The sequence below is a fragment of the Coregonus lavaretus genome, assembly GCF_964263955.1.
Source record: "Coregonus lavaretus genome assembly, chromosome: 20".
In the NCBI taxonomy this organism is placed as follows: domain Eukaryota; kingdom Metazoa; phylum Chordata; class Actinopteri; order Salmoniformes; family Salmonidae; genus Coregonus; species Coregonus lavaretus.
Genome location: NC_140007.1, coordinates 16,633,427 through 16,655,940, shown reverse-complemented (window position 1 = coordinate 16,655,940; position 22,514 = coordinate 16,633,427). Strand labels below are relative to the sequence as shown.

Here is a 22,514-nt window from a genome sequence, read left to right as displayed (position 1 = left end):
ATTTTTTTCTTCTCCTAATCCAGGAATAAAAACACGTTATGAACAATGATTATAACCTCAGTGTAACAAAGTATAGTGCCTCTACCCTTTCAAATTTGGACATATAAGAATTTTGGATAACTGCTCAGATATACACATTGTTAAATGATATATATAGCTATATTCTAAGTTACTCATGTAAGATATAACCTTTTTTTTTTTTAAATGACCTAGAGATAGAGCTGCCCAGAGATTTTGCCCCAGTGGCATCATTAGGCCAACAGTCTGCCAGTTGCTAACATGTTGCCCAGGGGGTCTTGAACTGTCTACAACTCTTCTTTTCAATCCATCTTCTATTAAATCCTTGCAAGAGCTCTGTTGGTCTGGCTAAACAATTTATGTTCTCCAATGGATCACAATACATTATTTATTGCAACATGAAGAAATTGAATAAGAAATTGTGCTAAGGTCCAGCGCAATGTCAATTGACCATTTGATTTGTGCTAGGACCATAAACATGCAACCTTTTAGATTTGTTGCAAGGTGAGTGCCTTGTTCAAGTTATGTTATTTCATCAACAGGGACAACCTGTTCTTTTGGGGTTTTGAACATCATTCATGGCAAGACATGTCCCCTCTGTGACCCACTGGGTAAAATAAAGACTGCTTTGTGCAGACTGGACATGTAGAACAACTCCTGGCATGTACAATGGATTTTAACTGGTCAGATAGAGATTTTATATTACAAATGGGTATAATGAAAAGCTGATGAATGATTAACTATACAGGGAACAAAAAGTATGTGTGTGTCCCAACTAATATATTTACAGGAAATTACCACTCTTCGACCCTCTCATTCAAGCCACTGCCTGGCACAAAAAGTATGAATGTGTAGCTGTGTGTGTGTGTCTGCCTGTCCAGTTGGTCCCACAGAAATTACTACTTGTAGACCATCACATCATCCATGTCATTTCATTTTTTATATATAAAACCAGATCAAAGGATAGGTTAAAATAAACACAGATACTGTAGAATAGGCAAGCATGCCAGGTTTAATATTATTTCAGGAAAATAATAGACATTGGAAATGCAAGGTTGCAAAGCAACTGCCTCGCCATTGCTTTTCCCTCTTTCGGAGATCACAGTTTACAGGGAATGTTTGACTGGAAACTCAGAACACGATAGTGAATACTCATGGCATTTTGAGAAAAAAAGACACATACAGAAAGATTACATCACTGGACACCATATTCTCAATTACATGGTATAAAGATGCACACATTATAATAAACCCACTCACACACTTGGCAAAGCATTTCTCTTCTGCATGCTTTTCCCACACATTATTTAAAGTAGACATGATTAGAGAAATCCATCGCAAAAAAAACTGGAACTTGACAAAAACTAATCTGGAATAAGGACACAAACACAGCCCATACCAAACCCGGTCAGGATCATTTTGTGGTTAACACTGATCATGGGGGAGACACAATATGATCATGTAAATGAGGAGGTAAGGGGATTCCTTTGATTTATATGCTACTACAAGTGGTTAACTGTAAACTATCAGGCTAACTGGGATCTTCAACTGCAGTCAAAAATAACTCAATAAACAGAAGTGGTCAGTTGACTGATCAGGCACACACCCTTAACCTGAATGCAAACTGTGGCATAATATGCATAATATGCTCGGCCATTGTCACCATATAATTTAAGCATTTCTTTGTCATTGGTAACACAAACATACCCATAATTTTGCACCAGTTAGACGTATAAGTGATATATCAAGGTAATTTGTCAATATGGCCATAGAGAAAAACTTTTTGGGATGGCAGGCTACGTTTTTAGACATCCCTGAAAACCACTGGTTGCCCTCTGAATTCCTCCCGTTTCTTACTCCTCTCATGGCAAGAGAACACTGGAGCTGCAATTTGTAAGAATCTGTGATCAAATTAGTCTTATGGTTGAAAGGAGAGTACTCTAGTTATTGTGGGCTTATGATGTTTCTGAATAGGTATAATTCTTGGTTAAAGCACTTCTGATAGGAGGCAAAGGATCACTTTCGAATGCAACCACACTTATCATGCTACTGGGAAGAAGATCCTTTGAAAAAGTAACATTTGGCATATTTTCAATAGATGATGTTATCAACTATCAAATTCCAAAGCTTACATAGAACTTAATTAAACTGTATATAAAAATAAATAAATGGCAAAATGAAGTGATAGATTTGAACAAATATTTTTTTTTTTGCAACTTTGGGCTGGGATAGTAAAAGGAGATTATACCCTCAGCATTCAACTAAGAGGAAATCTATTGGGTAGCATTTTGATTTGCTCACAATAAGTCTCACTCCTCCAACCTCTTACTTTTGAGTGGCTAAACTAATACTGAAGATTAAAAACAAAATTAACAAAACAACTCTTCATTTGTAAGTAACTTTGATTCAGCAAAAAAATATCTTGCTGCTCCTGCTGTATCCACCAGGGGGTTTAAGTTGAGGGGAAGGTTTGACTTGGTGGGCTGTACGTTGGTCTCACTGAGGTAGCAGTTAGGAAGGAGAACAGTGACACAGGTTGTGCGGCGGTTGATGACTTCACTCCTCAGTCAAGGCCATGGCTTTCACAGGTACGCGGCGGAAGAAGAAGCTGGACCCTCGGAAGAGATGGCCCTGATGGGTGAGGCACAAAAAGACAGGTTTCAGACATGCGCTACCAGAGAAAATAAAAAAAGTAACTCACTCACACACACACAGTATGAGTGGGTTCCATTTGCTCCACATAAGTGGACTGTACCTCATGGCTCAGGTGAGCCCAACAGTGTACCCAGGACTTGAAGATGGGAGAGTTAGGGGGAACACCAGCCACCAAGCTGTGAACACACAATGCAGAGATCCATTAAAAGCTGAACCCACAAGCTTAAGGATTGATCTAATGGACATCAAACAAATCAATAGAAACCGTATCCCATCAAGTCTATATATTGACTTCATATGAAAGTTGAGACAGATACAGCATTATTACTATTTTCAACTGGCACCAGCTATAGGACAGTTAAGTACAGGAAACGGACTGCAACAAGGGCATAATCCCTGGTGCTTTCTACTGTTGTTGTGCTCTTGATTTAGAGAAGATGGGCTTGCTTCAGTGAGAGATCACTGACTTGGGTATGCTTGGAACCATTATAAACTGAATCATTACCTACAGTGAGGGGAAAAAGTATTTGATCCCCTGCTGATTTAGTACGTTTGCCCACTGACAAAGACATGATCAGTCTATAATTTTAATGGTAGGTTTATTTGAACAGTGAGAGACAGAATAACAACAAATAAATCCAGAAAAACGCATGTCAAAAATGTTATAAATTGATTTGCATTTTAATGAGGGAAATAAGTATTTGACCCCTCTGCAAAACATTACTTAGTACTTGGTGGCATATATATATATATATATATATACACAGTGGGGAGAACAAGTATTTGATACACTGCAGATTTTGCAGGTTTTCCTACTTACAAAGCATGTAGAGGTCTGTAATTTTGATCATAGGTACACTTCAACTGTGAGAGACGGAATCTAAAACAAAAATCCAGAAAATCACATTTTATGATTTTTAAATAAATAATTAGCATTTTATTGCATGACATAAGTATTTGATACATCAGAAAAGCAGAACTTAATATTTGGTACAGAAACCTTTGTTTGCAATTACAGAGATCATACGTTTCCTGTAGGTCTTGACCAGGTTTGCACACACTGCAGCAGGGATTTTGGCCCACTCCTCCATACAGACCTTCTCCAGATCCTTCAGGTTTCGGGCCTGTCGCTGGGCAATACAGACTTTCAGCTCCCTCCAAATATGTTCTATTGGGTTCAGGTCTGGAGACTGGCTAGGCCACTCCAGGACCTTGAGATGCCTCTTACAGAGCCACTCCTTAGTTGCCCTGGCTGTGTGTTTCGGGTCGTTGTCATGCTGGAAGACCCAGCCACGACCCATCTTCAATGCTCTTACTGAGGGAAGGAGGTTGTTGGCCAAGATCTCGCGATACATGGCCCCATCCATCCTCCCCTCAATACGGTGCAGTCGTCCTGTCCCCTTTGCAGAAAAGCATCCCCAAATAATTATGTTTCCACCTGCATGCTTCACGGTTGGGATGGTGTTCTTGGGGTTGTACTCATCCTTCTTCTTCCTCCAAACACGGCGAGTGGAGTTTAGACCAAAAAGCTCTATTTTTGTCTCATCAGACCACATGACCTTCTCCCATTCCTCCTCTGGATCATCCAGATGGTCATTGGCAAACTTCAGACGGGCCTGGACATGCGCTGGCTTGAGCAGGGGGACCTTGCGTGCGCTGCAGGATTTTAATCTATGACGGCGTAGTGTGTTACTAATGGTTTTCTTTGAGACTGTGGTCCCAGCTCTCTTCAGGTCATTGACCAGGTCCTGCCGTTTAGTTCTGGGCTGATCCCTCACCTTCCTCATGATCATTGATGCCCCACGAGGTGAGATTTACATGAACATTTTAGTCATTTAGCAGACGCTCTTATCCAGAGCGACTTACAGTTAGTGAGTGCATACATTATATTTTTTCATACTGGCCCCCCGTGGGAATCGAACCCACAACCCTGGTGTTGCAAACGCCGTGCTCTACCAACATCCCTGCCGGCCATTCCCTCCCCTACCCTGGACGACGCTGGGCCAATTGTGCGCCGCCCCATGGGTCTCCCGGTCACGGCCGGCTACGACAGAGCCTGGATTCGAACCAGGATCTCTAGTGGCACAGCTAGCACTGCGATGCAGTGCCTTAGACCACTGCGCCACTCGGGAGATCTTGCATGGAGCCCCAGACCGAGGGTGATTGACCGTAATCTTGAACTTCTAATAATTGCGCCAACAGTTGTTGCCTTCTCACCAAGCTGCTTGCCTATTGTCCTGTAGCCCATCCCAGCCTTGTGCAGGTCTACAATTTTATCCCTGATGTCCTTACACAGCTCTCTGGTCTTGGCCATTGTGGAGAGGTTGGAGTCTGTTTGATTGAGTGTGTGGACAGGTGTCTTTTATACAGGTAACGAGTTCAAACAGGTGCAGTTAATACAGGTAATGAGTGGAGAACAGGAGGGCTTCTTAAAGAAAAACTAACAGGTCTGTGAGAGCCGGAATTCTTACTGGTTGGTAGGTGATCAAATACTTATGTCATGCAATAAAATGCAAATTAATTACTTAAAAATCATACAATGTGATTCTCTGGATTTTTGTTTTAGATTCCGTCTCTCACAGTTGAAGTGTACATATGATAAAAATTACAGACCTCTACATGCTTTGTAAGTAGGAAAACCTGCAAAATCGGCAGTGTATCAAATACTTGTTCTCACCACTGTGTATATATATATATATATATATATATATATATATATATATATATATATATATATATATATATATATATATATATATATATATATATATATATATATATATATTCAGAGCCATATTCCTGTAAAGCTCAAAGAGGATCTCATGACAAATGAAGTAGAAGGGCTGTGGTTGCAGGTTCACCTGCCTCATCTGAAGCGCCTTCTTTTAGGGTGCTATAGGCCACAAAGTGCAAACTGTCAGTATCTGGGGAATGTGTGTGTGATGTTAGATAAGGTCTCTGATGCTCACAGAGACATTTATTTTCTTGGTGACCTCTCAAGAGGAAACTTCTTACTATGACTAATGCCTGTAACGTGACCCAGGTTATCACTCAACCAACTAAAGTGTATACCAATAGTGTTGGATCTGTGACATCCACTTGTATTGATCATATCTACACTAATGCTGCAGAGCTTTGCTCCAAAGCAATATCAGTTCCCATTGGCTGTAGTGACGAGAACATTGAGGTAATAACAAGGAAAGCAAAAGTACAAAAGGCAGGGCCTAAAGTTACTTATACAGTACATTCGGAAAGTATTCAGACCCATTGACTTTTTCCACATTTTGTTACGTTACAGCCTTATTCTACAATGGATTAAAAAATAAATACATTCTCATCAATCTACACACAATACCCCATAATGACAAAGCAAAAACAGGTTTTTAGAAATGTGTGCAAATGTATTACAAAAAAACCCCCGGAAATATCACATTAACATAAGTATTCAGACCATTTACTCAGTACTTTGTTAAAGCACCTTTGGCAGCGATTACAACCTCGAGTCTTCTTGGGTATGAAACTGCAAGCTTGGCACACCTGTATTTGGGGAGTTCTTCTCTGAAAATCCTCTCAAGCTCTGTCAGGTTGGATGGGGAGCGTCGCTGCACAGCTATTTTCAGGTCTCTCCAGAGATGTTCAATCGGGTTCAAGTCCGGGCTCTGGCTGGGCCACTCAAGGACATTCAGAGACTTGTCCCGAAGCCACTCCTGCGTTGTCTTGGCTATGTGCTTAGGGTCGTTGTCCTGTTGGAAGGTAAACTTTCATCCCAGCCTGAGGTCCTGAGCACTGTGGAGCAGGTTTTCATCAAGGAACTCTCTGTACTTTGCTCCTTTCATCTTTCCCTTGATCCTGACTAGTCTCCCAGTCCCTGCCATTGAAAAAACATCCCAACAGCATGATGCTGCCACCATCATGCCTCAGCGTAGGGATGGTGCCAGGTTTCCTACAGATGTGACACTTGGCATTCAGGCCAAAGAGTTCAATCTTGGTTTCATCAGACCAGAAAATCTTGTTTCTCATGGTTTGAGTCCTTTAGGTGCTTTTTGGCAAACTCCAAGTGGGCCGTCGTGTGCCTTTTACTGAGGAGTGGCTTCCGTCTGGCCACTCTACCATAAAGGCCTGATTGGTGGAGTGCTGCAGATATGGTTGTCCTTCTGGAAGGTTCTCCCATCTCCACAGAGGAACTCTGGAGCTCTGTCAGAGTGACCATCAGGTTCTTGGTCACCTCCCTGACATGTACTGTCAACTCTGGGACCTTATATAGACAGGTGTGTGCCTTTCCAAATAATAATAATAATAATAATAATAATAATAATAATAATATAATATAATAATAATAATAATAAAAATAATGTCCAATCAATTGAATTTACCACAGGTGGACTCCAATCAAGTTGTAGAAACAGCTCAAGGATGATCAATGGAAACAGGATGCACCTGAGCTCAATTTCGAGTCTCATAGCAAAGGGTCTGAATACTTAAGTAAATAAGGTATTTCTGGTTTTTATTTTTAATACATTTGCACAAAAAAAAGTACAAAACTGTTTTCGCTTTGTCATTATGAGGCATTGTGTGTAGATTGTTACAAAAAAAAAATCTGGAAAAAGTCAAGGGGTCTGAATACTTTCCAAATGCAGTGTAAGAGATCATACAAAATGTTCTCAAGACTCTTTTGTTGAAGATGTAAAACATTTATGTTGGTCTGAAGTGTATAAGGAGGAGAATCCAGATGCAGCACTTGGAGTATTTGTACAATTATTCTTGCCAATTGTTGACAAGCATGCACCTGTTAAGAAACTAACTGTGGGAACTGTTAGAGCCCCCTGGATCGATGATGAATTGAAAAAACTGTATGGTTAAAAGAAATGATGCAAAAATGGTGGCAAACAAGTCAGGCTGCTCAGCTGATTGGTTGACATATTGTAAATTGAGAAATGTTGTAACTAAACTTAAAATATATACACTACCGTTCAAAAGTTTGGGGTCACTTAGAAATGTCCTTGTTTTTGAAAGGAAAGCATTTTTTTTGTCCATTAAAATAACATCAAATTGATCAGAAATACAGTGTAGACATTGTTAATGTTGTAAATGGCTATTGTAGCTGGAAACGGCTGATTTTTAATGGAATAGCTACATAGGCGTACAGAGGCCCATTATCAGCAACCATCAGTCCTGTGTTCCAATGGCACGTTGTGTTTGCTAATCCAAGTTTATCATTTTAAAAGGCTAATTGATAATTAGAAAACCCTTTTGCAATTATGCTAGCACAGCTGAAAACTGTTGTGCTGATTAAAGAAGCAATAAAACTGGCCTTCTTGAGACTAGTTGAGTATCTGGAGCATCAGCAATTGTGGGTTCGATTACAGGCTCAAAATGGCCAGAAACAAAAACTTTCTTCTGAAACTCGTTAGTCTATTCTTGTTCTGAGAAATGAAGGCAATTCCATGCGAGAAATTGCCAAGAAACTGAAGATCTCATACAACGCTGTGTACTACTCCCTTCACAGAACAGCGCAAACTGGCTCTAACCAGAATAGAAAGAGGAGTGGGAGGCCCCGGTAAACAACTGAGCAAGAGGACAAATACATTAGAGTGTCTAGTTTGAGAAACAGATGCCTCACAGGTCCTCAACTGGCAGCTTCATTAAATAGTACCCGCAAAACATCAGTCTCAACGTCAACAGAGAAGAGGCGACTCCGGGATGCTGACCTTCTAGGCAGAATTGCAAAGAAAAAGCCAATGTTCATTAAAGTTTGATATAGCCAATCATGTTAATGAATATTTCACTGGTAAAGTGGACAAACTGAGAAGTGAAATGACAACATTAAACAGTGAACCATCATATTTGTGAATTGAATATCTAATATTGAAAGAGAAGGATTTCTGTTTGAATTTGGTCAAGTTTGTGTGGAAGAGGGGGAAAAAACGATTGTTATCCATCAATAATGATAAGCCACCAGGTATAGACAACCTAGGTGGAAAATTATTGAGAATGGTAGAAGTCTGTTTTGCCACCCCTATTTGCCATGTCTTTAACCAAAGCCTAAAGGAGTGTGTCCACAGGCGTGGAAGAAAGCTAAAGTAATTCCACTACCTAAAAATAGTAAAGCAGCCTTTGCTGGCTCTAACAGCCGGCCAATCAGTTTGCTGCCTGTTCTTGGTAAACTGATGGAGAAAATTGTCTTCAAACAAATACAATGCAATTTTTCAAAAGAACAAGCTACTGACTTTCAGCATGCATATAGAGAAGGGCACTCAACTTGTACTGCACTGACAGATGACTGGCTAAAATAAATGGATAATAAAGATTATAGTTAGAGCTGTATTGTTAGTTTTCAGTGCAGCCTTTGATGTTATTGATCATAATTTCTTATTGAAAAAAACTCACTTATGGCTTTACACCTGCCATCACATGGTTGGAGTTACTTATCCAATAGAACTCAGACAGTATTCTTCAATGGAAGCTTCTCCAACATCAGAAACTGTATGTACAGTGCAGTATCCCTCAGGGCAGTTGCCTTGGACCGTTACTCATCTCTATTTTTACAAAATATTTGCCACTTGTCTTACAAGAAGCTAAAATGACTATGTATGCTGATGATTGCACACTCTTACACATCAGCACCTACTGCCAGTGAGCTCACTGAGATTCTTAAGGCATCCCCATGCTTAACAGCCAAAACAGTTCGATAGAGTTCGTGCATATACAGTATACTGAACAAAAATATAAACGCAACATGCAATTATTTCACAGATTTTACTGAGTAACAGTAGGTATCAGTATTTTGTCTCCCCCATACCCCAGCTTATTATCTTGCCAAATTGTAATGGAGTTTTGTTTACACACTGTGATAGATGCATACAGTCAATTGAAATAAATAAATTTGGCCCTAATATATGGATTTCACATGACTGGGCATTGTGTTGTGTGACAAAACTGCACATTTTAGAGTGGCCTTTTATTGACTACAGCACAAAATTGTTGCGTTTATATTATTGGTTAGTATGTAACTCTTATTTTTATTTTTTTATGTTTGTATTTTTTTTTGTCCTCTATAACTGTGCTGTACTTTGTCATTTATTTGTAAGTTTTATGTGGACCCCAGGAAGAGTAGCTGCTGCATGTGCAGAGGCTAATGGGGATCCTAATAAACTAAACTAACTTAAATTTAAGGCGCGTGGCACCATTATTACGTGGCAAAAGTGCGCATAATGGACTGAGCCATTATGACGTTTATTGACAGAATCAGACCTTAGAATGTTGCAAATCTGAGAAACCTTCAGTAGCTACTAAACAACAGAGCTGCATAGGCGCTCAACAACGGCCAACACCGGGACTCAAAACAAAGACATCCTGTTAACTTTTATAATTACGTAACACTAACAATGGCCTTGTGATTTCTATACCACTGGAATTTCCCTAGGTTGTGGAGACAGGCTTAAACCAGAAGAAAGAGCGCCACCTGAAGTCACACTTTCATAAATTCACGGGTTAGAAGAAGTAACATTTGGCTACAAGGTAAATATGATCAGTGATTTATGACAGGGTAATTTTGACCCGGTCGTAGCCTATTTCATACACACTTATTTTTCCTTGAAAAAGAAAGAATGAATGCCGTAGCTTACATTTACAGATGCAAACCCTATTGATTTTTACCTGGCCCTGACCAGATGCATAGCCAAAGATGGTGGATAAATGAAGACGTCCCACTCAGGCCGTTTATCATTGAAAAACATTGTCAGTTCCGGTCTGCTTAACAGGGTGGCTCTTCCATAAGCACCAATGTGATAGCAGCTGGGTCTGGTCTGCTTAGTTCATTGACTGTATATGAAGCAGAAAAAATTAGGGAGTGGGATGTCTCGCTTCCTCTTCTGTCTCTGGCATAGCTTTATCACATTGGTTACGTAAACTTGCGTTGTACCATGGGGTCTGGATCTCAGGCTATTGATTTTACCTCAAACTATAATCCCTCTTTCATGGTGGCATTGTAGATGATTAATTTGATTCAATGCCATGTTTGAGGACCGACAATGAAGCAACCATAAAAAAAAAACGTAAACTTTGTGGTTTACGGTATAGCAATATTATATAATAATAGTTTCCCAAGGAAATGATGGGGGTATATTAGTGTTGAAAGAAATTGTGAAAAGACTACATCAAGAGTGACTAAAATAATACTGGTTAAATGTTTACTTTGATAAATCTTTATTGAGGGCTCTTGACAATGTCATATACCTGAAGATGTAATTGGCTAAATAATAATGCATCCTTCATTGAGATGTCATAGACCAGGTATCATCAACTAGATTCCGCAACCGCCCAATTATTTATTGAGTGGATGGTCAGGGGGCCGGAACATAATTACAAATAATTTGTAGACTGAAAATGTACTACAGTAAGCCCAAACATATAATATTTGACTAAAACATAATAATTTCAAACCTTTTTTATACGATCACATATATCTCTCTATTATGCATGGGAATACTTTGGAACAGATTTCCAAAATAAAAATTACTTGGAGCTGATTTGCTGGTGTTTTTAGTCTTTTATGTCCGAAAAACTTAAATTAGAATAACTTTTTTTTTTGCTCCGAAAACGTAGGGGCCAAATTCAGCCCGCAGGCTGCCAGTTGGGGAATCCTGTCATAGACAAACACAGTACTAGAATGTGCCCTTATTGGTGATGTCATAGACCTACAAAGTGCTGGAATATGTGATGTCATAGAGCAGGGCAGTTCAATTCTGGTCCTGGACGGCCAAAACACTTCTGGTTTTTGTTTCTACCTGTTGTTAGTTAACTGCACACACCTGGTGTCCCAGGTCTGAATTAGTCCCTTATTAGAAGGAGAGGATGAAAACCAGAAGTGTTTTGGCCCTCAAGGAACGACAGTGAAAAGCAGTCATAGACAAACAATGCTCTAGAATGCCCCCATATTTGTGATGGCATAGACCCACAAAGTGCTAGAATGTGTGATGTCAAAGACAAACAAAGTTCTAGAATGTAAAGTTTATTGTAATCTCTTGTGGACAGACGCACGTAACATAAATGGATGTGACGACTAATGAGGAACATTGTCCCAGTGAGGTGGTTTTCCCGTCACTAATTATCTGGACAAATCACAATTTCGTAGGTGTGCGCATATTTCGAATTGTAGAAAGAGGGGGTGGAGCTATCGACCTGCTTTCGCCACTGGTTCTAGTCAGACATCTCCCCCCAGAATTTAATCGAGTAACTGTCGCAAGACTTTAGTTCTGGCTTGCCGAGATTACTTCCTTGTGACGTCATGGATTAACAATGCTCTAAAATGCTCCCTTATTTATGATGGAATAGACCCACAAAGTGCTATAATGTGTGATGTGACAAAGTAACAAAGCTCTAGAATGTTCTCCAATTTGCCATGCCATAGACTCACAAAGTGCTAAAATGCATCCTCAACACTAGAATGAATAGCTGTTCTCATTTGCCAAAAGTTGCAATGGTTAAACTCATTGATTTTGATTTTTACTTGAATTGTGACATCACTTCAAATGATGGCACATATGATTCAACAAGTTAGAAACAGTAACTTTACAGACAGAGTTAGATATTTCATAATTATTTTGAGGGCGTTTGATTTTTCACTATCAGCTTCAGAATGGTATAATAATGCAGTACTTGTTTCTTCCACATAGTGGAAAGACCAGAGGTTGACATTTGCCTGGTGAATGAAGTAAAGATCATTCTCATATTGACCTGCTCTACTAAGGTAGGTATAAAACAATGCATTGATTGGGCCGATCACCCGGCATCAGGTAGGACCAGTGGCGACCCGTAATGTTTAGCTGAAAAAAATATACAGTACCAGTCAAAAGTTTGGACACACCTACTGATTCAAGGGTTTTTCTTTATTTTTACTATTTTCTACATTGTAGTGTTGGGTTCTATTTTTCTCATAATTGGATCTGTATGTGATGAATAACTTAGAAGGAATGCATTAATGAGGAGCATAGGTTTGTACTATACTGATATAAATTGTTTCACATAACAGGCTGTGATTCATGTAAGGAACGTTAGGGGTAGGACAGATAAGACTTGTATTTCTTACAGATACGAACACTCTCTCTTTGTTGTCTGTGAAACCGTCCTTGAACGTGGGTACATGGAGTACAGATTGGAGGGGTGTCTTTTGGGTGCTGACTCCACAGGTTATTATGATAGCAACTTATGCCTGGGAACGGTGGAGCGCCAAGGGGTGGAGCGCCGAGGGGTTGGGACCAACCCGTGCGCCAACGGATTGGCTGAGTAAAGTCTAAACCACACTCAGTCCTTTACTCTGATTGGCCAACAGAAGAGGTGGGAACTCTCTGTCAGAGTATTTGAGAAAGAATCTGTAAACAATAGTTTAGTTCTCTGAGTGCCCTGCGTGGTATTTCAGTGGACCCGTATATACGAACCTTCATACTTATCATACATACATTTTGCATATAATAAATTAAGCTTGGATTGAAGATCTCTTGATTCTTATTCCAATACCAGATTTGAATTACATCCATTTCTAACAGTAGAATAATAGTGAAGACATCAAAACTATGAAATAACACATGTAGTAACACATGTAGTTACACATGTAATCATGTAGTAACCAAAAAAGTGTTAAACAAATCAAATCATATTTTAGATTCTTCAAAGTAATTTGCCTTGATGACAGCTTTGCACGCTCTTGGCATTCTCTCAACCAGCTTCACCTGGAATGATTTTCCAACAGTCTTGAAGGAGTTCCCACATATGCTGAGCACTTGTTGGCTGCTTTTCCTTCACTCTGCGGTCCAACTCATCCCAAACCATCTCAATTGGGTTGAGGTCAGGTGACTATGGAGGCCAGGTCATCTGATGCAGCACTCAATCACTCTCCTTCTTGGTCAAATAGCCCTTACACAGCCTGGAGGTGTGTTGGGTCATTGTCCTGTTGAAAAACAAATGATAGTCCCACTATGCGCAAACCAGATGCCATGCTGATTCTAAATAAATCACTGACAGTGTCACCAGCAAAGCACCCACACACCACTTATTTGGGCAGCAATTTCTGAGGCTGGTAACTCTAATGAACTTATCCTCTGCAGCAGAGGTAACTCTGGGTCTTCCTTTCCTGTGGCGGTCCTCATGAAAGCCAGTTTCATATAATATAATAATAATAATATGCCATTTAGCAGACGCTTTTATCCAAAGCGACTTACAGTCATGCGTGCATACATTTTTTTTTTTTTTTGTGTATGGGTGGTCCCGGGGATCGAACCCACTACCTTGGCGTTACAAGCGCCGTGCTCTACCAGCTGAGCTACAGAGGACCACATCATAGCACTTGATGGTTTTTGTGACTGCACTTGAAGAAACCTTCAAAGTTCTTGAAATTTTCCGGATTGACTGACCTTCATGTCTTAAAGTAATGATGGCCTGTCGTTTGTCTTTGCTTATTTGAGCTGTTCTTGCCATAATATGGACTTGGTCTTTTACCAAATAGGTTTATCTTCTGTATTCCAACCCTACCTTGTCACAACACAACTGATTGGCTCAAATGCATTAAGAAGGAAAGAAATTCCACAAATTAAGGCACACCTGTTAATTGAAATGCATTCCAGGTGACTACCTCATGAAGCTGGTTGAGAGAATTCCAAGAGTGTGCAGAGCTGTCATCAACGCAAAGGGTGGCTACTTTGAAGAATCTCAAATATAAAATGTATTTTGATTTGTTTAACACTATTTTGGTTACTACATGATTCAGTATGTGTTATTTCATAGTTTTGATGTCTTCACTATTATTCTACAATGTACAAAATAGTAAAAATAAAGAAAACCCCTGGAATGAGTAGTAGGTGTGTCCAAACTTTTGACTGGTACTGTACAAGTTACCACACTCGGTCTCAGGTTAGGCTCTGGAAATGCCTTTGGTCTCTACTGAGTTAGGTAAATAAGCTTTTAGTTTTTTTGCATCTTGTTTGTGGAACAATCTACAAAATAATCTTAAATTTGATGTTCTGGTGCCTCTAGGGCAATTCAGAAAACTGATTGAGTGTCACGATCGTCGGGAAGAGAGGACCAAGGCGCAGCGTGGAATGCGAACATATTTTATTTAAATAATGATCACACGAACAAAACGATAACGTGACGTCCCTGGTTACATACACAAACCAACACGGAACAAGAAACCACACCAAATGAATGCCTAACGGCTACCTAAGTATGGCTCCCAATCAGAGATAACGAGCAACAGCCGTCTCTGATTGGGAGCCACCCTGGCCAACATAGAAATACAAAACTAGACTATCACCCTAGCACACAAAACACAAAGAAACAACACACCCTGGCTCAACATAACAGAGTCCCAGAGCCAGGGCGTGACAGTACCCCCCCCCCCCCCCCCAAAGGCACGGACTGCGACCGCGCCAAACATAATCCGAACAGGGGAGGGCCGGGTGGGCATTCCTCCTCGGAGGCGGTTCCGGCTCCGGGCTTGACCCCCACCCTCCAACCAACCCCCCAAAGCGCCCCTGGTCCGGTCTGGCCCTGCTGGCCGGAGCTGGACTGAACACTGGTGGAGCGGATTGCTCTAGCTCCGGAGTGGAGCAGCTGACCGAGTGGAGCACAGCACGGGCTGTGCCGGACTGACGACGCGCACCACAGGCTTGGTGCGGGGAGCAGGAACAGGCCGGACCGGGCTGACGACGCGCACCATTGGCTTGGTGCGGGGAGCAGGGACGGGCCGAACTGGGCTGACGAAGCGCACCACTGGCTTGGTGCGGGGAGCAGGAACAGGCCGGACCGGGCTGACGACGCGCACCATTGGCTTGGTGCGGGGAGCAGGGACGGGCCGAACCGGGGTTACGAAGCGCACCACTGGCTTGGTGCGGGGAGCAGGAACAGGCCGGACCGGGCTGACGACGCGCACCATTGGCTTGGTGCGGGGAGCAGGGACGGGCCGAACCGGGCTGACGAAGCGCACCACTGGCTTGGTGCGGGGAGCAGGAACAGGCCGGACTGGGCTGACGAAGCGCACCACTGGCTTGGTGCGGGGAGCAGGGACGGGCCGAACCGGGCTGGCGACGCGCACCACAGGCTCGGTGCGAGGGACAGGAACAGGCCGGACCGTACTGGGAACACACACCACTGGCCCTACGCGGGGATCAGGAACGGGCCGGACCGGACTGGTAACACACCCCAGTACCTCTCGCCGTGCCTCTACACTTTCCTCCCCTTTTGTGACCAGTGGCCCCCGTAACCTGGCGGCCTCCTCTACTAACCGCTCTATCGCGGCCTCCTGCTGCCCCGTCGTCCACGGCGTGAGCCCCCCCCTAAAAATGTTTGGGGTGTCTCTCCTCCCCGTGGACAAGGCCTCCATAGTTCTCGCCCAACTCTCGCTCTTCTGCTTCCAAGTCCAACCTCTCTCCTCCTCCCGCGGCTTGACCCAGTCGAGGTTAATATCCATTAGAGTCCTCTCTGGCGTTGGCTCCTGGACACGCTGCTTGGTCCAGTTATGGTGGTTTCTTCTGTCACGATCGTCGGGAAGAGAGGACCAAGGCGCAGCGTGGAATGCGAACATATTTTATTTAAATAATGATCACACGAACAAAACGATAACGTGACGTCCCTGGTTACATACACAAACCAACACGGAACAAGAAACCACACCATATGAATGCCTAACGGCTACCTAAGTATGGCTCCCAATCAGAGATAACGAGCAACAGCCGTCTCTGATTGGGAGCCACCCTGGCCAACATAGTCTAGTTTTGTATTTCTATCACCCTAGCACACAAAACACAAAAAAACAACACACCCTGGCTCAACATAACAGAGTCCCAGAGCCAGGGCGTGACATTGAGGATGTTATTACTGATTAATGTGTTTTTTTTTTTATGACAGTGTTTTTCTTTCTTTCTGCTTGCATTTTTGTATTTATATTTTGATGTGTGTATTTTTTGTAATTTATGTAATTCAGAGCTCATCTGTAAAATAGACCTTGGTCTCAGTATGACTCCCTGATAAAATACAAGGTTAAATAAAACAAATAAAAAACAGAGGAATCAATGTACAAGACTAATCAGAAAGGATAAATCTGATTATTATGTAAGAGGAATCTGGCTAAATTCTGGAAAACTGTCATATCTCTAAAGGGTTGTACTTCCTCCTCTCTGCCCCAACAAATTAATTCAGACTCTGGCCCCATTACTGACAAAAATGCCATCATTGGCATTTTAATTGTCATTTTACAGTGGGGAAAAAAAGTATTTAGTCAGCCACCAATTGTGCAAGTTCTCCCACTTAAAAAGATGAGAGAGGCCTGTAATTTTCATCATAGGTACACGTCAACTATGACAGAGAAATTGAGAAAAGAAAATCCAGAAAATCACATTGTAGGATTTTTTATGAATTTATTTGCAAATTATGGTGGAAAATAAGTATTTGGTCACCTACAAACAAGCACGATTTCTGGCTCTCACAGACCTGTAACTTCTTCTTTAAGAGGCTCCTCTGTCCTCCACTCGTTACCTGTATTAATGGCACCTGTTTGAACTTGTTATCAGTATAAAAGACACCTGTCCACAACCTCAAACAGTCACACTCCAAACTCTACTATGGCCAAGACCAAAGAGCTGTCAAAGGACACCAGAAACAAAATTGTAGACCTGCACCAGGCTGGGAAGACTGAATCTGCAATAGGTAAGCAGCTTGGTTTGAAGAAATCAACTGTGGGAGCAATTATTAGAAAATGGAAGACATACAAGACCACTGATAATCTCCCTCGATCTGGGGCTCCACGCAAGATCTCACCCCGTGGGGTCAAAATGATCACAAGAACGGTGAGCAAAAATCCAAGAACCACACGGGGGGACCTAGTGAATGACCTGCAGAGAGCTGGGACCAAAGTAACAAAGCCTACTATCAGTAACACACTACGCCGCCAGGGACTCAAATCCTGCAGTGCCAGACGTGTCCCCCTGCTTAAGCCAGTACATGTCCAGGCCCGTCTGAAGTTTGCTAGAGTGCATTTGGATGATCCAGAAGAGGATTGGGAGAATGTCATATGGTCAGATGAAACCAAAATAGAACTTTTTGGTAAAAACTCAACTCGTCGTGTTTGGAGGACAAAGAATGCTGAGTTGCATCCAAAGAACACCATACCTAATGTGAAGCATGGGGGTGGAAACATCATGCTTTGGGGCTGTTTTTCTGCAAAGGGACCAGGACGACTGATCCGTGTAAAGGAAAGAATGAATGGGGCCATGTATCGTGAGATTTTGAGTGAAAAACTCCTTCCATCAGCAAGGGCATTGAAGATGAAACGTGGCTGGGTCTTTCAGCATGACAATGATCCCAAACACACCGCCCGGGCAACGAAGGAGTGGCTTCGTAAGAAGCATTTCAAGGTCCTGGAGTGGCCTAGCCAGTCTCCAGATCTCAACCCCATAGAAAATCTTTGGAGGGAGTTGAAAGTCCGTGTTGCCCAGCGACAGCCCCAAAACATCACTGCTCTAGAGGAGATCTGCATGGAGGAATGGGCCAAAATACCAGCAACAGTGTGTGAAAACCTTGAAGACTTACAGAAAACGTTTGACCTGTGTCATTGCCAACAAAGGCTATATAACAAAGTATTGAGAAACTTTTGTTATTGACCAAATAATTATTTTCCACCATAATTTGCAAATAAATTCATTTTCTGGATTTTTTTTTCTCATTTTGTCTGTCATAGTTGACGTGTACCTATGATGAAAATTACAGGCCTCTCTCATCTTTTTAAGTGGGAGAACTTGCACAATTGGTGGCTGACTAAATACTTTTTTTCTAAAAATATCTTTTTGAAAGAGTGTCTAGCCCTACTATGTCTAAGAGTGGGCTAAATGCTGATTCTGGAATTTTGCAGATTGACTCGGAAAATGGTAAAGTTTGGCAATTCACAGAAAAATAAGTCATTGATGGCTTACTTGCTATCGATACCAGGAACTCCACAGGGGCTGACCAATTAGAGCTGGGTATGCCCAAGTGTGCTGCCCCCCTCATTGCTGGCTCAGTAACCCATATCTTAAATCTAACATTGTTATCAGGAAATATTCCTAAAGTATGGGAAACAGTTTATGTGCTGCCACTCCATAAGGGTGGGGATATTTTTTATTTTATTTTACCTTTATTTAACTAGGCAAGTCAGTTAAGAACAAATTCTTATTTACAATGACGGACTACACGGCCGGTTGTGATACAGCCTGGAATCGAACCAGGGGGTCTGTAGTGACGCCTCAAGCACTGAGATGCAGTGCCTTAGACCGCTGCGCCACTCGGGAGCCCCGGTGATCTTGATATATTATCGTCCCATCTCCAGGCTTCCATGTATAGCAAAGATTCTCAAATCTTTGGTAAATAAGCAACTACAAACTGTTTTAATCTGAGCATGGTATTTTGAATATAAATACATCTGGGTTTAGGCCAGGGCACAGCACTATCACAGCAACCACATTAGTTGTTAATGATATTGTCAGCGCTTTGGCGCTAAAATGAATTGTGCTGCCTTGTTTGTGGACCTGTCAAATGCATTTGATACTGTTGATCATGCTATTTTATTGAACAAGATGTCCTCGATTGGCCTGGGCTCTGACGCCTGCTCATGGTTTCACGATTAACTTAGTGACAGAACTCAGGTCATAAATGTGTTCCGCAGGGGTCGATACTAGGACCTGTTCTTTTCACTATTTGTATTTAAATACTATTGGTCAATCTGTTAAACATTTTACATTTCATCTATATGTGGATGATACTATTATGTGTACACAATTGCCCCGACTACTGACCTGGCTGTGACAAGGCTACACAGTCCAATTTCGCAGCTGTACAGGAAGCCCTTACTGATTTAAAACTTGTGCTTAATACATGCTGTTTTCAAGTTCTTGTAAGATTGTCTCAGATGGATTACATCTTCACTCATCGGATGGTTCTACAATCAAACAAGTCCCTGCATACAAATACCTTGGTATTTGGATGAACAATGATTTAACGTTTAAAAAGCATACAAATGCGTTTGTTAAGAAGCTAAGATTTAAAGTGGGCTTTTTTTATAGTCAGCAGGAAGCATATTGTGCAGTCAACCTTACTATTTATCAAAAGTGCAGCTGCCACTACTTTTAGACCCCTGGATGTTGTTTATTATAGCACCCTTTGTTTTATCACAGGAGACAATTTTATACTCATCACTGCATTATTTACCAAAAGGTTGGCTGGACCTATTTAAAGTCATGTAGATCACATCATTACACTCTTTTTGTTTACAAAGCCCTGCTCCATAAGCTTCCGACCTAACATCACTGTTAAGATTTTAAATTACAAGTTATCAAACCCATTCACAGGGTTGGTTAACTTTGGAGACTAATTTGGTGTCTACGGAGTTAGGTAAATCGGCTTTTAATTTCCTTGCACCCTATGTTTGGAATATAATCTCCAAAATATGTTTCGATTGGATGCTTTGATGTCCCTAGGGCAATTCAGACAGCTGATTCTTATAATAAAGAATGGAAAGCAAGTGCAACAATAGACGTTCCTAACTCTTTTCAATGACAGGCCCAATATAAAAGCACCAATACTAAAGACAGCACATACAATGCTTTTTGAATAGTAACAATATGTCTCTCTGTCTATGCTGCAACTCTTTAACCCTGTTCAATGACAGGCTCAATATATACTGTACACAGGAAAGTAATGCACCACAGTTCTGAATTGTAACAATATGGCTCTCTGTTACAAGAACATTAACTCCATTCTGTGTGAAAGTAAGGCACCACAGTAACAATCTTTCCATCTGTTATGAGCTCAATATATACACTGGAAAACGATGTACAATAGTACAATACTCACTCAGTCAATGTGATGGCTGTGACTGCACACTTTCTGCAAGCGTTTTGTAATCCGGCTCATTGACACGGCCAGTCTAATGCAGTCTGTTAGATGTGCATCAGTAAGGCGAGTGCGGTATTTGGACTTGATGATCTCTGAAAAGGCCATCTCACAGAGGTAAGTGGATCCAAAGAAGGCCTCCACCTTAAGACCGCAGAATGAAAGGAGTGGATACTTCTCTCTACTCACAAGTCCCCAAAAGTCCTTGTCTCTTGATCTAGCTTTGCAAATCAATTATCTCCATGTCAGCTCCCGTTGGTAAAGCTCTTCAATGTCAATGTAGGAAAGGGTTTGAGATAAAAGCAACAACTTTCTCCATCTGGTTTACCTCTTGAAATCGCCAGTTGAATTCTGATGCCAGCTTGTTCAGATCGGCACAGAATTGTTCAGGATGAAAGGCGTTTTTGTCTTCAATGTTTTGTGACACATTTTCAAGGTTTGGGAAGTGTGTCAGCCTCCAATTCCTTAGCTGGGAGGTCCACAAACCCAGCTTCACCTTGAATGCATTCACTGCGCTAATCATGTGGGCCATGTTTAGGTATTTCCCTTGCAGCTCACAGTTGAGCTTGTTCAGTTTTGCTGTTAAATCTTTAAGGAACTCAAAGTCCAGCAACCATGCATCCTCTGACAGCTGCTCATACTCCTCATTCCTTGATTCCAGAAAATATATAATTTCAGGCAGCAAATCAAGAAAACGCTGGAGCTCCTTTCCGCGACTCAACCACCGAATGCAGAATATTTTCAGAATACTATAGAGAGATGGAGGGAGATCATTTATACTGTCCAAATATGGTGCTTGTGTCAGTTTCGGTTCCCTTCAATATGTTTAACACCTGGTAATACACATCCCCTTTTGCCAGATTTACTGCTGCCCTCTTGGGTACTCTCCTTGAGATGCTGGTGGTAGGCGATGTCTCTTCTGGCTCTGTGATATGTCTGTGTCAATTGACCTTCATGAAGAATAAAGACATTCTTACTTTACTGGCACCACTAAAACTGTGGTAATGTGCTATTTGAGAACGCAGTTACACATTGATGCCACCAGGTGTTGCAATAGTTCTGTATACTGGGTTATAACATAGGCTAGTCTAGAATAAAATGTCCAATAGTTGTATTGCTATGTAGCCTCCCAGACTTCTTGGAGGAAAGGGAGTCAGAGTCAGCTCGAAGATCTCATCATCGTGTGTGGTCAGGTTGTCCTGGCTCGGTCTTGCTTCCAAGACATCCCGCAGGAAGTGCAAGCGTATGAAATGCGCCCACTTCAGCACATACACCTCTTCTGTCCCTGCCCCTGAACTCTTGGACTGCTCTTCTTTCTTGTTCTCCCTCCAAATGTAGTTAGCAAGTTCCTGAACTTGTCCTTGATATCTGAAACTTTTGGGAAAGTGCAATGCTAGCTAACTTCAATTGTATCATTCATTGAATGTAGCCTACTGAGAAATGTCAATACCTTGGAAGTATTCTATAACTTGGACCTCTTTGGTGTGTGTCCATGTAAAGGCAGCTGATTTCTTCGACATTATTATACTAGCTGATAAATAAATACTGATAAGTATTTAGCGCTAGCTAGCTAAACGTAGGGATGATTGTTAGCCGACGTTAGCTAGCTAGATAATGTTTCAACGGTCATATATGATGTGTCATGTTAGCTACTTTTTCTGCTCACCGATTGGACATTGCATACAATCAGTTATTTATATTTTATTATATTCTATGTCGTGCGATGCAATGCATCGTTGTTGCAAGCAATTTTTTGCCATTTTTGGGGGGTGACACACGAAGCATCCGAAATGCAACTTTGTTGCAAGCAACAGAAATTTCGTCCAGATTGCTTCGTGTGACATCGGCATAACGTCTATTTGGCTTCAATGCAATTCATTTAGAATCATTGTTCATTTAGAATCACTGCAATTAATTGTTGGCACAGG

The 22,514-nt window shown here is 41.5% G+C and overlaps 1 protein-coding gene across 1 annotated transcript in view; it reads right to left on the bottom strand.

Moving 5' to 3' along the window:
• Nucleotides 1-1,006: 1,006 nt before the first annotated feature.
• Nucleotides 1,007-22,514, bottom strand: part of LOC311147548 (mitochondrial carrier homolog 1-like) — a 38,201-nt gene continuing 16,693 nt past the window's right edge. Inside the window, exons 11-12 of the mRNA XM_084184296.1 lie at nt 2,774-2,849; nt 1,007-2,649 (exon numbers count right to left, since the gene is read on the bottom strand). Coding sequence (XP_084040422.1) covers nt 2,575-2,649; nt 2,774-2,849 — 151 coding nt within the window. The 3' untranslated portion in view covers nt 1,007-2,574. The remainder of the gene's footprint in view (nt 2,650-2,773; nt 2,850-22,514) is intronic.